At 49.5% G+C, this 19,583-nt stretch overlaps 1 protein-coding gene across 3 annotated transcripts in view; it reads left to right on the forward strand.

The window, feature by feature from the left end:
* Nucleotides 1-493: 493 nt before the first annotated feature.
* Nucleotides 494-19,583, forward strand: part of KIRREL3 (kirre like nephrin family adhesion molecule 3) — a gene marked incomplete at both ends in the record, with an annotated part of 550,267 nt that continues 531,177 nt past the window's right edge. For all 3 annotated transcript variants that reach the window (XM_079708871.1, XM_079708873.1, XM_079708872.1), the window contains one exon: nucleotides 494-548. In XM_079708871.1, the coding sequence (XP_079564997.1) occupies nucleotides 494-548 (55 nt within the window). The remainder of the gene's footprint in view (nucleotides 549-19,583) is intronic.

The following is a 19,583-nucleotide window of genomic DNA, read 5'->3' on the forward strand; positions in this document are numbered from 1 at the left end:
AAAGGAAGAACAGAGCCTCCCCTGCACCACCGCCACCCTCCGTTTTGCATAGATCGCCTTTCACCAAGTATTTCCTCTTTAATTATGACCTGTTTCCCCTCCCTCTCCCCCCGCCCCAGCTTCAGTGAAAGGAGCCCTTCTGTCACTCGTCACTCGCTCCCTGGCTCGCTCGCGCGCTGGCAGTGGGAGGAGCCGCCGGAGGAAGCTCTGTGCCTGGGATGCCGAGCGCCAGAGGATGGAGCTGCTCCGAGAGGGGACGTCGCTGACAAGCCCGGCTTCCCGAGGCGGCTAGAAACAGGCGACTTGCCTCGGCTGGCTGCGGATCCCCTGAGGCACGGAGCCCGAGGCCACCCGGAGGGACCGACGGACAGACAGATGGTCGGCGCGAACCCGGGAGGACCGCGGCGGAGGCAGGGCACCACGAGCCGCCGACCAGGAGAAACTCACCGCGGACCCAAGTTGCCCCGCCGGCTTCCCCTCGGCGCGCGGAGGAATGAGACCTTTCCAGCTCGACCTGCTGTTCGTCTGCTTCTTCCTCTTCAGCCAAGGTAGGACCCGTGCGCCGCTGGAGTTGCAAAAAAAGTCGGCGGGGTTGTCAGGGCGCGCGAGGCTGCGGGCAGGAATGTGGGCAGGCATGTGGGCAGGCTTCGGAAACTCGAGCTGATGGATGCGTCTCCCGGTGCCCGGCCGAGAGGCACTGGCATTGCCTCTTTGCCTTTGAAAATGCAACAAAATGGTACTGTTTATTTTCCTTTGGAAGGCAGGGATACCGGAGGGGAGGGTGACTTTCTCCCCTCACTTGTCAACATCCAGCTCAAACTCCCCAATGCAAATGAGTTCTTTATGCTCCCGGTATGTTAATTAGGCGGTATCTATGTGGCTGTGCGGCTCTGAACTTCTGGGCGCCTCCTCTCCTCCAGACGCAGGTTGGAGGAGAGGGCTGGGAAGGAGAGCTTTGTTTACGTGGCTATTTCAGCACGAATAAGATCGTGCTGGCACGGGTGTATTCGGAAGGGAATGCGTGTGGAGGGGTCTGCGATGACAGAATGGACCGTGGGGGAGATGTGCAATGTTTGGGAAAAGCTTCTCAAGAGTTTCACTGAATGTAATCGGCTTCTCTGAATACGACTGCGTTCTGAGTCCTACACAGCACTAGATTTCAGGGCATACAATGAAATTCCGCCCGTGATGCTGATTGCTTCCTTTCTGCAGCTTAACAGGGGCAGAAAAGCTGGTGGACTTTCCGAAAAGAACTTGGCCACCTCGGGCTCCCTGCCCCTGGGATCCTTGGGGCCCGTGGCGGTGGAGGGCAGGGAGGGTCGTTGGGGAGATGGATGGCCAGTGCCCGCAGAGCCAGCGGCATCCGAGTCACCTGTGGAATTGAGTTTGAGGGACAAGTCAGTCGGTTCCTTCCCCCGCTTCTGGAATGCCGGCGCCGTCTCTGCCATCTGAGGCGGCATTTGTGCCAGCCAGCACAGCTCTGGGAGGAACAGGACTCTCAGAAAAATCCACAACAGAGCACGTCCATCTGTTGATTAAATGAAGGGTAAAAGTTTTTGAGAAAGCACAGCACCGCCATGGGTGGCTGGCTTTGCAAGCAAACAGCATGTCTCCCTTTCTTCCCCTGTCAGGGAGAAGCCAGATGAGAGCAGAAACCCACACCTCCTTCCTCATCTCCTCCACTGCTACTTGTGGTCACTGCAGATTTTCCCGCTGTCAAACTTTGCTTCTGACCATCCTGATTTAACCTGGGGGCCCTTCCCACACCCGAGTATGCATGTATCCCTGCTTGCATGTAATTCTAATGTACACACACACACACACACACACTCATGTATTCATGTGGTTTTGTGCCTCTCACCAGGGCTCCCTACAGCAGCAGGAAGATAAATTGCCTTCCCCAGAGTTTTTGGGTTGAATGAATAAGAACTATCTCAGAACACTGGTATAGAAACATTTGGGTTCTATTACCATTTTGTGAGATGACCCTCTTTCTTGGATGTGTGTGTGCTTGCTTATGGGTCACACCTACACCGACACACACGCTCACTCTCATTCTCCTTTGCCTCTTACCAATTCATTCACTCAGGGAGTTACATGTAGAATCCCTAAATAGAGGATCCAACCGCCCCCCCACACACCCAGGTTCATGGAACCAGTGCACGTTTTACTCTCTCCGTTGTTTATGTTCTTAGAAGCTTGAGCTGAGACTCTTGTCTAGATTGACACAAGAAGCCTATAGGTGTCTAAGTGCCTCTCTGGCTGTCGGAATCATCACAGCGTGCACCTTCTACTTTGCTTATTCCTTTCTCAGTACAGAGCTGTTTCTCGATTGCCTCATATAAATCTTTAAATATTTACCTATGGAGGTTAAATGCTCTGTTTCTTCTATCCTAAGCCCCAAGAGCACTAGGAAGGAACCACAGCATCATGCAGTTCAGAGTTCCTTGTTATTCCTGAGTTTTCTGAGCTTGGCCAGCTGTGCCCACCCTACCAAATGGTAGATGCATAGTCCACGGGACTCCAAAACAAGTCTAAAGAAAGACAAGGAGACCAAAGTGGATGTAGCCGATCAGAATCCCCTACATCACTGGACATTGTAGGGTAGGTTCCTTGAGTAGATGGTGTCTCACTGCAGGAATTAAGGGTCAAGTGGGACAATGTTTAATGGACTTCACTGGAATAGAATACCTTTTGACTTGATCCAGGGGCATTGATTTGAATGTGGATGTTGTTTTGAGTATTGTGAATTCCCCAGAGGATTCCATTTGACCCTCTACACATATATGCTTAATTTGTATACTATGCCCAACTCCTGCCTGGTTCCGTATGTTTAGTGAGTTATCAGATAGAGAGTATACACTTTCAGCAGGTCACGAAAGGACTGGCCCACAGGCTTTAGATAGCCCCCGCTCTCTCAACCCCCGACTGTGGTTGCACCCCACCTGACACCCCCTCTGAGCCACCCATCTGATCCCACCTCCCGTGTGCCCTTCCTCCGGGGATGCTTTCCAAGGAAATGTGCAGAGACTCAGGGATGGCCCTCCGCTCGGAGAAAACAAATGCCCAGGGCTCTTTTGGGGGCCTTCTCTGGCCCCCTAGTGACACATCCATCTGCTGTCCAACGCCTCTCAAGGCGGGAAACTGCATGTCATTTTGAAGTCGCTGGAAGCACAGTTCTCATGCCTCCCATACAGAGGGGCTGCTCCAAACAGCGCTCCAAAGACTTTAAAAGCAAAACATTTAGGTAAACTCTTAACGTAAGTCATTTCAATCATCCTTTCTCTTCTAATTGTTTAAATATGTATTCACCTTTCCTTTTTTTCCATTCCCCTTCAGAGAGTAAAATTAAGGTATAATTAATGTTAGTGATATGCTGTATCCCTTATCTTGTAAACGTTGGGCGTTTCATATAGGTTGAGATTAAATATGTATTGATCATTCTTAAGGTGGCAGTAGAAAGGCCAAATGGCATTCCTCTGTTCCCGCCGTGGCCAATGTCCCTGGGCCTGGCTCCCCACAAGGAAGTGGAGAGATGCCGGCGTGCACTGTCTGTGGGTTTCTCTCTTGCTGGGGATGCCTCTTCCCCAGCTGTCAGGACGGCGTGCTCTGTACAGAGAGGGATAATGTCCCAGCACGCTTTGCCTCCCGCAGAGAAGAGGCATGTTCTGCACCTGAGTGAAAAGGAATCTATCCGCTTGTCATCCACACACTTAGAACTTGCTGTGTTTTTCCCTTTCTCATTTCGGTTTGCCCACAACGATTTCCTCCTGTGCCCTCCTTCATCTTCAAGACCTGTGCCACCCAGCCTGCACAGCCACATCTTAAGTTGCTTTGGGGGGCATGATGTTCTAGCAGGACCGAGGGCGCCCTGCTTCCTGTCAGATCTCCGTTTCTGAGACAGTTCGGGGAGTGTGCAGTGGTACAAACCCAGTGCCTCCCATTCGGCCGCTCCTAGGAAAGGCGTCCTCTTCTCCACTCTCTGACGTTTTGGTCTAGCATCCCCGAGTGTCCTGTCCCGCCTAGTAACTCTGTGGGCCTGAAAGTTCCGATTCTGGGGAGTCCAGCTCCCTCGTTGGCTTTACATGTGTACCACACTGCTCTGAACGTGTTGGGGTGAGAGTGAAAACTTGCATTTACCTGTCAATGGCATCCCTGAGTTGAGGATTAATCCGGGGTGTCATCTCCCTGTTGGGAAGAATCTAAGCCACTTGCTCTCCTAACTTGCTGGCAGGAATCACCAAGAGGGGCTGTCAGATGGCCATCCGAGGGGCAGAGGTTCCTGGTGATGCGAATCTCCAAGGGAACAGGAGAGCATCAAGCAGACAGAGGGTAAGATAGAGTGGGAGTGCAGAGAGGTAGCCACGGGGAAGGGGACCCAGGGGGGTGACAGGAAGCATGGGAAGGGATGAGCAAGGGCGAGAGGCTTCAACTTGCAAGAAGTTCCCCTGGGGAGGGCAGGGAAGGGTCTCAGAAAACAGCACGAGCACAGCCGAGGCAGCCAGAAGTATGGAGGGGATCCAAGGGGGTTACAGGCCGAGAAGGTACTGGAAAAGGAAATTGGGAATGAACGGCAACTTTGGAAACATTTATCCTTCCCCAGAAATGTCACAGAACAAAAGATAGAGCAAGTAGTAAGTGTGAGACTTCCCCCACCGGCACCCCATGTGATCTGATGGCTTGTCTAGAGGGGGAAGAATCACTTCTCTTGTCCTGGAAGGTCAGTGCACAGCTGCCAAGGGTGTGGGACCCCTTCTTTCACAGATCGCCTGGGTGAGGGGAGCTGGGACATGTCTGTTGGGCCTGGGGGTGGTCACTGTGTCTGCTGCCCAGCAGGGAGCTGTCAGTTGCCAGCCAAACCTATAGAGGAGGGAGGAGATCTGTCCCAGGGGGAGAGGGGTGTGTGGTGGGGTCAGGGCCTTCCCAGTGCGCTCAGAGGATCCCACAGAGCCTCCCTCTTGGGTTACAAAAGGCAGATCTCACTTGGAACATGGCAGCAGTGAGCTAGGCATGCAACCAAGGAGCAGCAGCTCTACCTGGGGTGCCAGTGTTGGTAGGAACCGGGGCCAGTGGGGACCAGGTGGAGTAGGTAGGGCATTAGGCCTGAACATGCAATTTTTCTTTTTTGTTCAGCCCAGTGGGGGTGACTTAAGAGGCATTATATTGCAGCCCCAAAAAAGCCCATGAATAATCCTGAGTGAATTCAAGAGATTTCAATAGCAAAATAATAACAATACTAATGATTCCTTTGATTTGCAGAGTATTTTTCTTCCAAGGAGATAAAAAGATAAACTGTTTTGGAAACATGAACGAGCGAAAGAAAATTGCATGTGATGGAGGATTGGGGAGGAGGGTCAGGAGCATTCATCTCAGGATCTCCATGTAATTAGGGGTGGGGACAGTTACACAGCCTTAGGCATCATTTCTCGGCTACAGTCCTTATCCTTGTAAGCTGTTGCGAAAGAAAATTACATGTGATGGAGGATTGGGGAGGAGGGTCAGGAGCATTCATCTCAGGATCTCCATGTAATTAGGGGTGGGGACAGTTACACAGCCTTAGGCATCATTTCTCGTCTACAGTCCTTATCCTTGTAAGCTGTTGAGATGACTTTTGGGTGTAAAACCAGTGCAGGCCTTTTTAATCAGGGTCAACCTAGAACTAACAGGGTACCGAATTCCTTCCCCCCACCCCAGGAATAGGGCCGTTCTAATTCAGCAGTGGAGGGGGTCAGTGAGACCATGAGCTTGCTGGCATCCACACTTGGAGTCTCACCACGGCACCGATCCTGACCTTAATGGTGGTTCTCGCAGCAGAGTGATTGGGGCCCCAGTCTTCCCTCAAGGTCAGTGGACTCTCCAACATTCATGGTGCGGGGTCTGGCTGGAGCTGCTGCCCTGGGGATGTGTGTGCCTGCGGGTTTCATATCACATCACTGCTAGTCACAAGGGAGCGGGAGCAAAGCCTGCCAGCATCCTGGGCCAGGTTGTGATAGCTTTGCCCGGTATTCCAAATGGAGTGGGATTTTATTTCCAGCTAGGGAAATGATGCAAAGTCTACTACATTGAGACGGTACAGCTCTGTATGTCATCGTGGGTCATTTTCTTTTCCCCGGGGGAAAGCCAGAATCCAGTAAGGTCGGCCCGTCAAATAGGAATATAGATATGCCTTATGGATCATTGGAATACTTCTGTCACATTCACGCAAAGAATGCTGTGTCCTGCTTTCTGCTGAGCTTGAAGAGTATACCCAACCCACGCAGTTGCCATAGACTAGAGATCTCCACCACCACATTAACATTGACATTCATTACCTTTCTACTTCTAACCCACTGAAAGAGCTAGGGATCAAATATGGCGCTTTTTTTTTTCCCCTCCTGTCCCAATGGTAAAAATGAGTATTCTGGCTGTATACTTCTAGAAGTCAGTAAATGTCAACATTAGGTAAGTGTTTCCTTTGTGTAGTTGCAATTTAGCATAAGCTGCTTGGAAACAGATGTCTTCCATAAGCATACAATGTTTCCGTGAGGACACAGTCCATACCGCTATGAGGATTAAATAAATGTCAGCTTCCCCTGGGCACACTGGTAACAAGTTAAAGCCACGGAAATAGTGGCCAGCATGAATGACTCCTGCTCGTTGCAGAGTTATTGTGTTGCAGCCCTGGCTGGGGCATGGAGCCTGGGAGATGGACACTCATCCTCTCCTGGCTGAAATCAAGGCAAGGAGTAGCCAAATGTAGACACCTCCCAACACACTGTGGGGAGGTTTCTCCTGGCAGCCAAGAAGCCGTACCGTGCCCACTTTCAAGCCTCCTCCCATCCATGAACCCCCTCTCCACACACATGCACGCCTGCCCGCACGCATGCACGCACATACCACTTATTGCTACAGTGTAGTGATATCCAGAACTTAGAACAAATCAGCCATTGTCCTCAAATGCAGGATGAGCTTTTCCCCAATCTTCCACCTGGTGTTGGTGTCCTCCTGGATAAAGTGACGGAGATTTGCCTGAGGTTGTTTTTCCATCACTGAAAACAACGCTGCCATGGCATGCGTTTGTCATCATTTAAAGGAGGTGTGCCCATCAGGCTGGATTATCTAGGTGGTCTGCTTGCTTGGCCTGTGTTCACTGGACAGTTGTTGCAAGTCCACGTTCTTTCTAACCAGCGCCTAGAAGACAGGAATTTGAAATCTGACACTGACAGCTGCAGCAGTGACAACCAAACATCATTTTCGCCTTTCCACACTCTTCCCCAGGGGCTCCAGAGGGTCCATGTCTCAGACGGCCAGATTTCTTACTCCTTCCTTTGTGATTAAGTAGCATTTTATGACACCAGAGCTCAGCCTGTCCACTCAGCCAGCCCTCACTGGGGGCCTCCTATATGGTAGGCACACTGTGCCAGGGACTGTTGATGAAAAGATGACTGAGGCTGTGTTTCTGCCCCAGTGGAGCTCTCAGCCTAGTCAAGGAGCAAACAGTCGGACTTGTCGTTACAATTCAACAGCTCAGAGTAGTCAGAGTGTTCTGTGAGCATCAGGAATGGCTGAAGGTATTAAGAAGGGCCGTGCAGAGGAGGTGACTTGATCGCAAAAGGTGTCTAGAGTTCTCCCGATGATGCAAAGAAAGATGGTCCCAGGTGGTACCTCGGTTGTGTGCACAGGCCAGAAGGCGGGACAGAATGTCAGGGTTCAGAAGCAGTGGTTTGTATGGGGGCTAGACTTCTGGGTGTTGAGGAAGCTTGGGAATGGTCGTGAGTACCATGCTAAATGTTTTGAGGATGGATCATCAGAATTAAGTCTGTTCTTTAGAAACATCGTTAGTAGCTTATGGGTCTGTAATGTTCTCTATACCATGGGTTCAATGGACAAAAAAAAAAAAGAGACAGATCAACATGTTATTTATTCTTGGTATTCCCTGTGTTGCACATGGGGCTTAAAAAATGTAGAATTGAATGGAAATAGCCTCACTCATCTTCCTACATAGTAGTGTGTAAAGGGATGGAAAAGTGAGCAAGAGAAGGGTAGTAGGTAGCCACACACTTAAGAGTGACGTGCTGGATAAAGAATATGGACAGGACCACGGAGAACACAGAAGCAGGGATGGCCGAGTACATGCAGGACTGTTAGTCGGATGGAGTGCTCTGAGGAATGGGAGTTTCCAGTTTCTGGGGCCCTGGAAGCCTAGGCAGAAGTGGAGGAAGCCTAACCTTGTGGATGAATGGTGAATCAGAAAGGCAGATGGGGGCAAGGATGAGACAAGCAAGAGGTGCCTGGGGACATTCTGCTGAGGACTTCTTTCCTGTTCTCAGGAGGAAGCTAAGCTACCCTGGCTCTGGGGGAACCAAGGTTACAAGCTAACTGATTTTACTCGGAAATGCTTACAGGTCTGCAGCACCAAGTAACCTTTCATTCAAGAGTAAGGAACATTATCAGATCACATGTTCCACACTCTGGCCCCCTCTCTTCAGGAAATAGCGGGGCTGGCAGGACAAGCTTGGGGGTGAAGCCAAACCCTGCACTGGCGTGCAGGAAGAAGACAGTGACATCTCCAAGACTGTCCACAGCTAACCCTACTGTCGAAGGCTGGCTGGGTAGATGGCCTCCCATCGCTGAAAGGCTATGAGTGGAATTTGGGCCATCAAGAATGGGAGAGTCGAGATGGACAACAAGGACCTACTGTATAGCACAGGGAACTTTAGTCAATATCCTGGGTTAAACCATAATGGAAGAGAATATAATAAAGAACATATGTCTATGTATAATTGATTCACTTTGTTGTACAGCAGAAATTAACACAACATTGTAAATCAACTATACTTCAATAAAAAAAAATAATAAAGTGAGTCTCCTAAAAAAAAAAATAATGATAATGGAAGAGTCAGATTGGAGGGTAGACTAGATAACATCGAAATTCTCTCCAATTCCAAGATGTCCTAAATATTATCTATTAACAACAAGCTATTTATTTTGGATAATACACTCTTCTACCATCCTCTATCATCTAGAAAGTAGATGATGGATTATAGATTTCTTTGTCCAGCTCATTTTCTTGCAGGTGCCAGACAGATTCTTTGGGTTGTTGTTGGTGGCAGCAGCGGTAGCAATGATTATGGTATCAGAATGATGATGACGGTATTTAGCATTTGTGTAAAGGTTCATGCGTTGCACATGGCTTTCCACGAGCGCTGCTTCGTTCGTCACCATGATAACAGCGAGAGGCGGCCACTGTCACTATCAGGCCCTCAGAAAGGTTCCTTTGCTGACTGTGCTCGCTCCCCATCCTGCTTGCTCACTGCATTGTCGAGAAGCCTCAGTGCTTCTCAAGAGGCTGGCGGATCCACATCAGCAGCACTGACAAACGCATGAGAGGATCCTAAGCTGGGGCCTGAGATGAGCCACGTTCTTAGAACTTGTGCAAATCCTCAGTGTCTAGGCACAGGCGAGGGCTTTGGGGGGGTCCCCTATGAAAATTGGGGAGTTGACCTCTGAACTGTGACCCCGCATTGCAGCTCCGTCTCTTTTTGATCGACTCCAGACTTTTCCTGAGCTGGTCCCTTCCTCTGTCTGGCCTTCAGCTTTACCTTGAAGGCCCGAGGTTTCCAGGCCCCTCCACCTGGGGAAATGACAGGCCAGCCTTTTGGGATGAATAGCAACCAAGGAGCTGCTGCTTGGGCAGCTCCTTTCATAGCTGTTCTGACCAAAACAAAAACAACCAAAAAAAGCCAGGGGCTTTTCTTAACTGGTTGATTAAAATCTCCGTTTCTTTTATCGCCCTGGTGCCTAGCACCCTAGTCGGCATATGGGAGGCTATGAATCAATATCGACTATTGGAATAAAACGTGAGGAAAAATGAAAGAAAAGAACACAGTGCCTCTGACCCCCCTGCATCACCACACACCACAGCAGAGGCTGAGACGCAGCCCCCCCCCAACAACTGGAGGACAGAGGAAAGACCCTGATGGTTTAAAGTGTGGTCTTGCCCTGTAGGAAGATGTTTCTCTCCCACCAAGGCCTTGAATGACCATCGGGTCACCAGGAACACTGCCAAGAGAAACACCCTCTGGCAGCCACCCACTCCTCCCAAGAAACAGTCGGGCCTTCTGTTCTTTAATGCGTGTCAGTTCCCATCTCTGTCAGTCACCTGCACATGTCACAGGTGATGCAGCTCCGGTGCAGCGTGACAGGCCACCTGTCACCCTCGGCAATGCTGGGAGCTATGACAGCTTCAGAGTGACACCAGGCCCGGGTGGCTCATCATGCAGCCGTTCAGGGGACAGAAACTTAGAGCTCTCTCCTGGGGACCCATCCCGGTGCCGCACAAGGAGTGAGGGCCACCCTTCCCTGCCTGCCCGCCCTCGTCCCAGAGGAAGAGCACCTGCCAATTAATCGCCCAGTGGCTTTGTTCTCCACGTCCTACGACCCGCACTTTTCTGTGCCCGCTTAAGGATGCTGGGGTCTACCCCACGTTCACGGGGAGTCCCATTTCTTCGGGGAGCTAGACTCTGAAGATCCCTTCTTGCATAAGACACTGCGCCCTTGTGATGGGACCTGGGGAGAGAGGGCCTGTGTTTGTCTTGGGACCATATCGGTCAAGAGCTGGCAGAGCAGAACGTTGTGGGATCTGAAACCGGATGAGCACTGCAGTTCCTACATCTGCCTGACGGTGGCAGCAGCAGCGCTTGCAAAGCCCAAGAGTGAGCTGAGAGCAGGAGGCCCAGGGCTGCCTCTTAGTACCAGGAAGAGTCAGGGTGCCCAGGCAACGGAGCTGGGGCAGCTGAGGGCGGGCAGAGGGCCTGGAAGGGAAGAGCAGGGCTTCCGGAGGGCAGCAGCTCCCCAGGGAGGCTCACTTCCTTTCTCCTCTTTCTGATGGATGTGAGGGCAGAGTGTTAAGCGGGACGCCTATGTAGACTGGCAAGAGGTATGTGGACACATTTCAAAATGCTTGAGGGGCTTGGAAGAGCTACAGAGAGAGGGGGTAGAGAGCCCCCGCCAGCGGCGTCGCTACCGGCGGTGATGTCTGTCCTGAGGGTGATGGATGGGTTAGTCCTCCCAGGAGGGCGGCTGGCAGCCAGGAGCTCCACTTCTCCCCGGGGAGCCCACTGCCCCTCCCAGGCGTTTGCTCCTTTAATGATCTGGGAGCCAATATTTCTGCTGCTGCACCCCTCTGCTGCTGAAAAAGCCAAACAGACATGCTCAAATTAGTCCTCATATCCCTGATCTCGCGGGCCAGCTCGAGAGGAGCTGCTCTGTTTTCACCTGTGGACAGAAACAGGCACCATTTAAAAATTGCCATGTGCCATGGCTGCTTGTTTGAAAGTGTGTCTTTCCAGGCAGAGTAACTGGATCCTGACACAGGCACGGCTAGCCGATGCCCTGCGCTCTGTTGGAGGGAAAGGGAGGAGTCCTCTTGGCCCCAAGAACACCTTACCTCTTCCTTTATCTTCTAGGGGGAGGTAGCTGCCTTATTCACCTTTTGAGAATTACAAGTGGGTTGGACCTCTACCCGGGGTCAATCCACAGGTGGCACAAACTAATATAGTGAGGTGTGGGATGAAGGAAGGGTGAGGCATCATTGGAGCATCCCTCTCTTGTCTTCTCTGTGTGGCCTGAGGGGCTGGTAGAACTGGCTGTTTATGTTGTCTGAAATCGTCAGACATTGTGTGACTTTCCATTAGGTTTTGGTTGCCAGTGGGATTTTATATGAGGTTTTGCTCAAGCCAGAGCAGCCTCCCACACCTGAGTCACCACCACTGTCCCTTGCTGCTTTCTCAGGAGCGTGGAGAGCTGCCATCTGCCGTCCTCACTGTCTGTCTTCCTAGGGGTGGGGGAGGGCGCAGTAGAGTTGGGAGGACATAGGATGCTCTGTCCATACTACTAACAGGTCCGCTGGCACATGGCAGGTGATACCTTGAGCATCTCATATCAGAAAAGAAAACTGTTGGAATAAGGTTTGCAAAACCTTGCTTGAAACTGCAGATGTGATGCTAACACAGGTCAGAGAGGAAAAATAGAGCTGCATAATTTGAGAATTTGCTAAAAATAGTAGAGATGGCTCTCTTCCCCACATAAAAAGATGTTATAGCAGGGTGGTATGTGCCCTTTGTCCCCTGCCTTCCTGGCCCCCTGATTTGGCCACCTGCTCCCCTTTCTCCTTTTACAAACACTACCCTCCCTCTGGGATCCTTCAATAGAGAGGGGAAATGGTGAGAACAGAGAAGAAGCAAAACTTCTAATAGTCTCATTGTGTTTCTCTTTCTACTACTAACACCTGCGGTTGTTGAGCTGGAACCAGCCATGGGGAGGCACTGTTGAAGCCTATGGCCAGGTCCTTTGCTGAGCTTGCCTGAATTTGCCTATTTAATGCTCATAGCAACCTGATAAAGCCAGGACTGTCATACCCATTTGCTGATGAAAACTACTGAGGCTTAGATTCCATAACTTGCCTGAAGGTCGCACCACGGATAAGCACAGAACCACCATTCAAACACTCGGATGAAGACCCAAGTCCTTTGCTGCCGATCCCTTCAGGAAGAATTCTGGTCCCACTAGTCCCTTGTAAGCCACAGAAAGCCCTGCCCGGACCTGTGGTCCTCCTCGTTCCTAACTTGTGGGGCTTGGGGAAAAGAGCTGGTAAAAATGGAAGAAATCATCCTTATGCAAAAGCACAAGTAAGAATTTGAGAAGCTTTACTCCACGGCTGGTGCTACTTTTTACTCCCACAACCCAGCTCCAATTCAACTTAACATTTTGAAAACCAAGTGCAGATTTCTTAACAAGAATCCATCACCACCTAACTTTTCTTCAGTGGATTAGAAAAAATGTGAAACCCCATTCTGCTTAGGGAGAGGTTAGTCTGCTGTTAGCCGTGCACTGTGAGAACAGAGCTACTTGACGGGAAAAGGCACTCAGGACATCAAAACCCTCCTTTTTGTCAAGTCTAGAAGAGTAGAAATGTCAGAAGACCACATGGTTCTGAAATGATTAATACTGGTCGTTAGGAAGAAGTAGAAAAGACTCTTGAAAAGCAGGGGAGTCCAAATGCCGTTCAGACTTCGACTCTCCTCACTTTGGATCCAGCAGGTACATCTCATCTTGTGTCAGAAATTATTTCTGAAGATAACATGTATCTACCAAGACCATGCTTGAAATCACAATATTGGTTTCAGATAGACACTTAAGATAAACTAGCAAAACATGAAAGTTCTTCGAAGTTTTCAAAGCTCCTTTAAATCGAATCAGAGGAATACAGAGGAAGAATGCCAGGCAGGTAGATCTCCACATGAAAGACGGAAACCTCCTTCTTATTCCACGGCCCAAGCCCTTCAGTGGAACACACGGATCACATCAGCAGTGTACTGTCAGCTGTCACCAGGGCTCCAAATCCACGTGGATGCCCGTTTCTCTGGGCATGAGCTTTGCCTTGGGTTTTCTCTTCATCAGACCAGGGCACAGGTATTCACAGATAGAAATCCATGCTTTATAGGTAAAAGCAGCTGAATGCTGAGCTGATCAGAATCAAGAAATACCATCCAGAGAAACAGATTACTTTCCTCCCCTTTTCTCCTGCAAATAATAATAGAATATCTACATTCCCCTCTTATTATCAATGGATATTCACTTTCTAAAATCCATACCACTGAATTCCTGCCAAGGAAAATAAAAATATATACACTGCTGTATATTTAAGAGAAATTCTCTTAGTCTTACATTGTCAGCGTCTTAGTCTGAGTCTTCTTATGTTTTCCACCTTAAATGTTTACACAGGCATGGCAGGGCTGTTTACATCTTTCTTAAGGGCTGTTGCAACCATATGAACTGAAAAAAGTATTTTCACATCCACGTATGAATATCCTTTACACCGAACAGTTTTGCTACTTTTGTTGAGTAGGGTTCAGAGTATTTGAGTGTCCACGAGGCACCAGTGGGGGTGGGGCGTGGAGGTCACAACTTTCCTCTCAATAAATACTGATATGTTTTAAAGGAACAGCTTCATGGATACTTGTCTGTAAAAGGAAAACAAGTTTATGGCGGTGTGTTTTCTGGCATGGGACTCACCTGCATCCACTCTATCCCCGGCCCCCCAACCTCACCTCCATGTGAATCTTGCTTATATTAACTTAGGCTATACAAGGGGTCTTGGGAGTGGGTTTTGTGTGTGTGTGTGTGTGTGTGTGTGTGTGTGGTACGCGGGCCTCTCACTGCTGTGGCCTCTCCCGTTGCGGAGCACAGGCTCCGGACGCGCAGGCTCAGCGGCCATGGCTCACGGGTCCAGCCGCTCCGCGGTGTGTGGGATCTTCCCAGACCGGAGCACGAACCCATGTCCCCTGCATCGGCAGGTGGACTCTCAACCACTGCGCCACCAGGGAAGCCCCTTGGGAGTGTTTTTTTAACCAGAGGAAGTAAGGTGACCCATGGGAGCTGCCTCTAAGTGTTTTATACCACATTATCTTAGGATGACTTACCCAGTGAGAATGGACCCAGGAATCGCCATGAGTCCTGAGCTAGGAAACCAGACAAGCACCAAGGCCAAGAACATACAATTTAGAACGTGGTGGCTCTGCTCACCCATCACTGCGAAGAGCTGTGAGGATCACTCCTTTCCGGGTGACTCTCAGCCCTGATCCCCTCAGGGAGCCCGGGAGAGCCACGTGAGGCTCTGTGCTGACAGGAGAGAGCGTAGCATAGGACGGCCATAGATTTTCTTCCACCTGCACTTCAGAATGTTGAAGTCAAGGCTGTACACCAGAGATGCTCACGTCCATAAAGGAAGGATTTTCTGGGTCCAGATTCCGCACGTATATAATAAGGCACCACAGACATTGATATTTGCTTCATTGTGAACTGGGATCTGCTAGCTGCTTATTGTCATTTTATTTTTCAATTCATAAAAAAAGATCTTCTCATCATTGGGCCTCTGGGCCTCCTTCTTCAATCCAAATCACCGATAGGAAACCAAATGCAGGAGCTGATGAATATGGTGATGGGAGGAGAGAGAGAGGTGGGGCCGGTGCCAGATTTGAAGGCACCCTCAGCGCCCCCAGGGGCTGCTGCGCGTGCATTGTGCGCGTTCCCAGATGTCCGCACAATGACGTGATGGGAGAGAGGAAGCGGGGAAGACACAGGTGTGTGGCCGTCAGACTCGAGAAGAGAGACAGATGGACAGACAGAAAGATTGAACCAGCTGAGATGCGTGCGGGAGACAGACATTCTAGTCTCCCAGAGATCAAGGACAGCGTTAACTCTCCCAAGCCAGGTGGGGACGCTGTTGAACACAAGAAGGTTTTAAAGGTTCATTATGAAATACTTGAGTAGCTTAGCCATGAAGATGGGCACATGTGCCTGATTTGGGGACACAGAGGCCTCTGTCTTTGGATGGTTGTATGTTCCTTTGATGGTGTCCTGACACCTTCAGGATGAAGATCTTCAGGCCATAGGTCTGGCCTCTCTCCCTTGCGTGATCTCTCACACACCCTTGTCTCCGGCCCAGCCAAGCTAGGGGCATCTCTGAGTGCCCTCTCCTCCCTCACGCCTCCTGGCTTCCTCACAGGTCTTTCTTCCCAGTGGAAATGTTACTGACCTTCATCAATAGAAATTGACCAGAGGCCAGACAAGAAATTCAGGCAAGGCTTTACTGGGGCCCCTGCACAGCAGGGGGGAGTGAGAACAAACAAGTTCCCTTGTTGGCTATCTGTCCTTCCACGTGCCTAAGCAAAGCAGTGTCTGTTATGATTGCATTAGACACCACTTTGGATCGTGTAGGTCTTGAGATTCCATTAGTGTGCTGTAAAGGCTTCAGGGGGTCTCCCTCAGGTTAGCCATGTAAGGAATTTGGAAGCTTAGTCCTTCTTGCCCACCTCACCACCAGGGGCCGTAAGACTCCGTAGAAGGCCTGGGGGCTGTTGGCCCCTTGCCTTGGTGCACGGCGAAGGCTGGAGTGGCCAACCCTTTCCCGGGCCAGCTCCCAGGCCTCCAAGATGCAACATGGGAGGCCCCAGATGGGCCTCTGAGCTGGCCCCCACCCCACGCTCACTCTGAAATCCCCCCCAGCTCTACCCCGGGAGCCCAGGGAGAGACTCCATCAGCAGACAATGATAGCGTCTTCAGATAGGTTTACAAAACGTTCAACCCTGGGAGAGCCTGAATCCAGGAAAGGTTATGTTGCTGCTAAACTGTCCCAAGGGGAGCATCACAATCAGCTCTGAGCCTGGGGCTCTGGGGAATTAAAGGAGAGACAAGCCCTGAGAATGAGTATAATCCCACTATGCAGAGCTCCCCCTATTTATTTCTTCATATGGATGAATTTGTATATATTTGCATTTTGTTCTATCTGATATTATGCATAGAATTCAAATTGAAATGACTTGAATAGATTTGAATATTAATGAGGCATATAAAGGCTGCCATCCCTGGCAAAGTCCCCTGGCAAGGGAGCCTGTGGTGCAGGAGCTCAGCCATCTCCTCGGGCACCCGCTCCACCAGACACCAGCACCGTAGCCCAGGGCAGGGGAGGGCCACCCTTGGGGAAGAGGGAGGTGCCCCCCTACAGCTGCTGGCACCAATCTAGGAGCCCACTCCACTGAGGGGGTGCGTTGTAAACAGCCCCCAGAGTGGGTTTGGCTTCTCGTCAGACATCCAGACACATGGTTTTAGCAAGGTCATGAAGGACAGGAGGTTTTCCCACATGAAGAAAAGCCTACTGCCTTTCCGTCCTAGAACTGGGAGGTGAGGGGCAGAATCGTGTTGCAACCAGACAGGTCCAGGTGAGGGTAGCGCTTCCTCAGGGACCCATCCAGGTGCTGTGCTTTCTTCTGCCCTGGGTCCTGGAGCTCAAGCACATGTAACACCTCCTGGTTATTTTCTACAGGATGATGACAGTTTGCCCATGTGTTCTCAGTGGGCCTGAGGGCTGTCAGTTCTTCTCGAGGCTCTGGTAGGAAATCACTAGATACTGGTCACTGCACCCTGCCTGGGCCTTGGGTTAACCTCCAAGAAGAAATACGATAGAAAGGCTGTGAACATAAGAACACCCCGTCTGGGGCTCACTGGCCATCTTTCTTCTCTTTGTCTAGACATTTGGGTAGCAGTTTGTCCTAAAAGGTGCCCTGTGGTTCCAGGCTTCAAATATTTAACACTCAGCATCAAAATTTGTAGGCCCATCGTGTAAGAACAGCGTTTTCTGGCAATTTGAATTGGGTTAATGGTTGTCTGTTGTATAGAGTATTAAGGATTACCATTTCTAAGTGATCCCCAAATTATTTGATTTTGTCCTAACTCAGTCTTGGCCGGTTCCAAGTTTAAATCCATAGCACCCATTCTAGTGGCTAATTGTGAGAGCAGGTAACAATGAGAATATACTTGGGAGTCATTTAGTTTCCTATTCCATGAGCTCTCATGTATACCCCATTTTCACTTCTAATTCAACAGTCTGAAAACTAAAATCATTGTATCCCCTGTTGTGGTCCTAATCTCACTGAAGGCTACCCCCATATTCCCAGTACCTTTTTCTGAAATCCAAGTTATCACCAGCCTCTTTCTCATCTCCCACAGCCAATCAGCTCTCTTATCAGAACACATTTTCTCTGCACCGTCTCTATTTTCTCTTCTGTTGCCCAACTTGTCCTCATCATTTTCTCCCAAAGTATTAGAGCATCCTCACAAGTTCCTCACTTTTTGTTCCAAAGTCATCCTTCACCGTCGTCATTCTTCACTACTTGTAGCTTCCTAAGATACAAGTCAGATTTACTCTTATCCATCTCAGCAAGTCCACTGGTTACCTGTAAACTGAGCCCCACACCTCCCCCTGGAATCTGAGTCTACACCATCAACCCACACTGAAAGTGCTATACAATCTGGCACCAGCTGTCTTCCTAGCATCATCGTCTCTCCATTTCTCCTTGCTCTCCTAGTTTTAGCCAAAAAAAAAAAAAAAAGAAAAAAGAAAAAAGAAATGATGTTCCCTGGATATACCATGCCTTCATGTCTCCGCATATCCTATTCCCTCAGCCTAAATATTCTTTCCTCATCCTTTATTAAAATACTCTTCCTGTTTCAAGGCTCAGCTCAAACCTCACCTCTCCCATGAAGTCATTTCCTGTTTGCAGCTTAGAGACACTGCTTTCTCTGTCCTCCCCCGACATGATGTAAATATCCTGTTGTATCAGGTGATCGATCCTGTCCAGATTGCTGCTTACCCGATATCTCACCAACTCAATCGCAAGTCCCACAAGGAGAGAAACTCTAATGTTTTAACATTTTTCCTATCATCTGATCATCTGTGACCATCAACAAATGTTTAATGACTGAGTACATGAAATGAATGAGTGTAAAAGATACACTGTTGTCTAGAGCTTGTCCGGTTCTCTACAGCATCCTGTTCAGCCCTTGCCCCATCCAGCATCTAATTGTCCTGAAAAGACACTGATATTTATTAAGCTCTTGCTACATAGGCCAGGTGCTTCTCAACATCTCATTTGATTCTCCACAAAAACACTGAGATGAAAAGATCCTTCGTTCCATTTTGCAGGTGAGGAAACTGAGTCTCAATGAGTCTAAGAAATTTGCGGCAGGTCATACCTCCGGTGTAATAAAGCCAGAACAGTAGCTCAAACCTTCTGCTTCCCCATCCAGTGTTCTTGGCACTACCCCAAAGCTGCCTCTATAGGCAGCCAGAGCAGACCGATTCTCAGCTTCCCCAGTCTCTGGGTCAGGCTTCAGTGCTCTGGGAGAATGAGTTTCCCTCAAATCAATCCTGGATGCAGTTATTATTTTATAGGGATGTTGTAAGTTGATAAGGTAGCTGTTATATGTTAATAACTACTGTAATGTTGTTCTTAAGGCCTATTACTTGTGCTGGCTTGTATTTTAATGTGTGCAAAGGTGATTACAACTTTAATATGAATGTTAAACAGGTTAGCTGATTTATCTGTAAGATAAATAAATAAACGAAACCCATACGCTCATTTCTATTCATTTCTTTCTCCCTCTCTGTCCTCCCCCCCTGTTCAAAAGCAGATGTGGTCTGTGGAGCACTGACAATGGAACAAAAAGAGAGTGTTTTCTCGGTGATAAATAGTGGTTATAGACTCGGTCTTTTGTTCCGAGTGAATTTGGACTGTGCGCCCTTAATAGCTGCTTGTCTGAGACTTTGTGCTTTTGACTGCATCTGGGAGATCGGTTCTGTTTGTGAATTGTACATTCACCAATCTTTCCCTTGAAATTGTGTTTTCAACCTCTGGGAAGCCCCCCGATGTTTTCTCAGTACACACTGGAAAGTGTGCCAAACTTTTAGAAAGGCAAGTATATCCCGATGTATCCTGGGGCACAGGACATAGAAGGGAAGACAGATATGAAAACAAGCAATGGTGCAGGAAGTGCAGGAAGATGGGGCCCAGGGTGTCTGCACAGAGTTATTTCTGTGGGAGCAGACAGGAGGGATGCTAACCCACCGCGTGGGGAGAGCTCTCAGAGGACACTTCCTCTAGGAAGTGGAGCTCCAGGGATGAGCTGAAATTAGCTAAGACAGTGGCATGGACATATATACACTACCAAATGTAAAATAGATAGCTAGTGGGAAGCAGGTGCAT

The sequence above is a fragment of the Hyperoodon ampullatus genome (genome assembly GCF_949752795.1).
Source record: "Hyperoodon ampullatus genome assembly, chromosome: 7".
NCBI lineage: Eukaryota > Metazoa > Chordata > Mammalia > Artiodactyla > Ziphiidae > Hyperoodon > Hyperoodon ampullatus.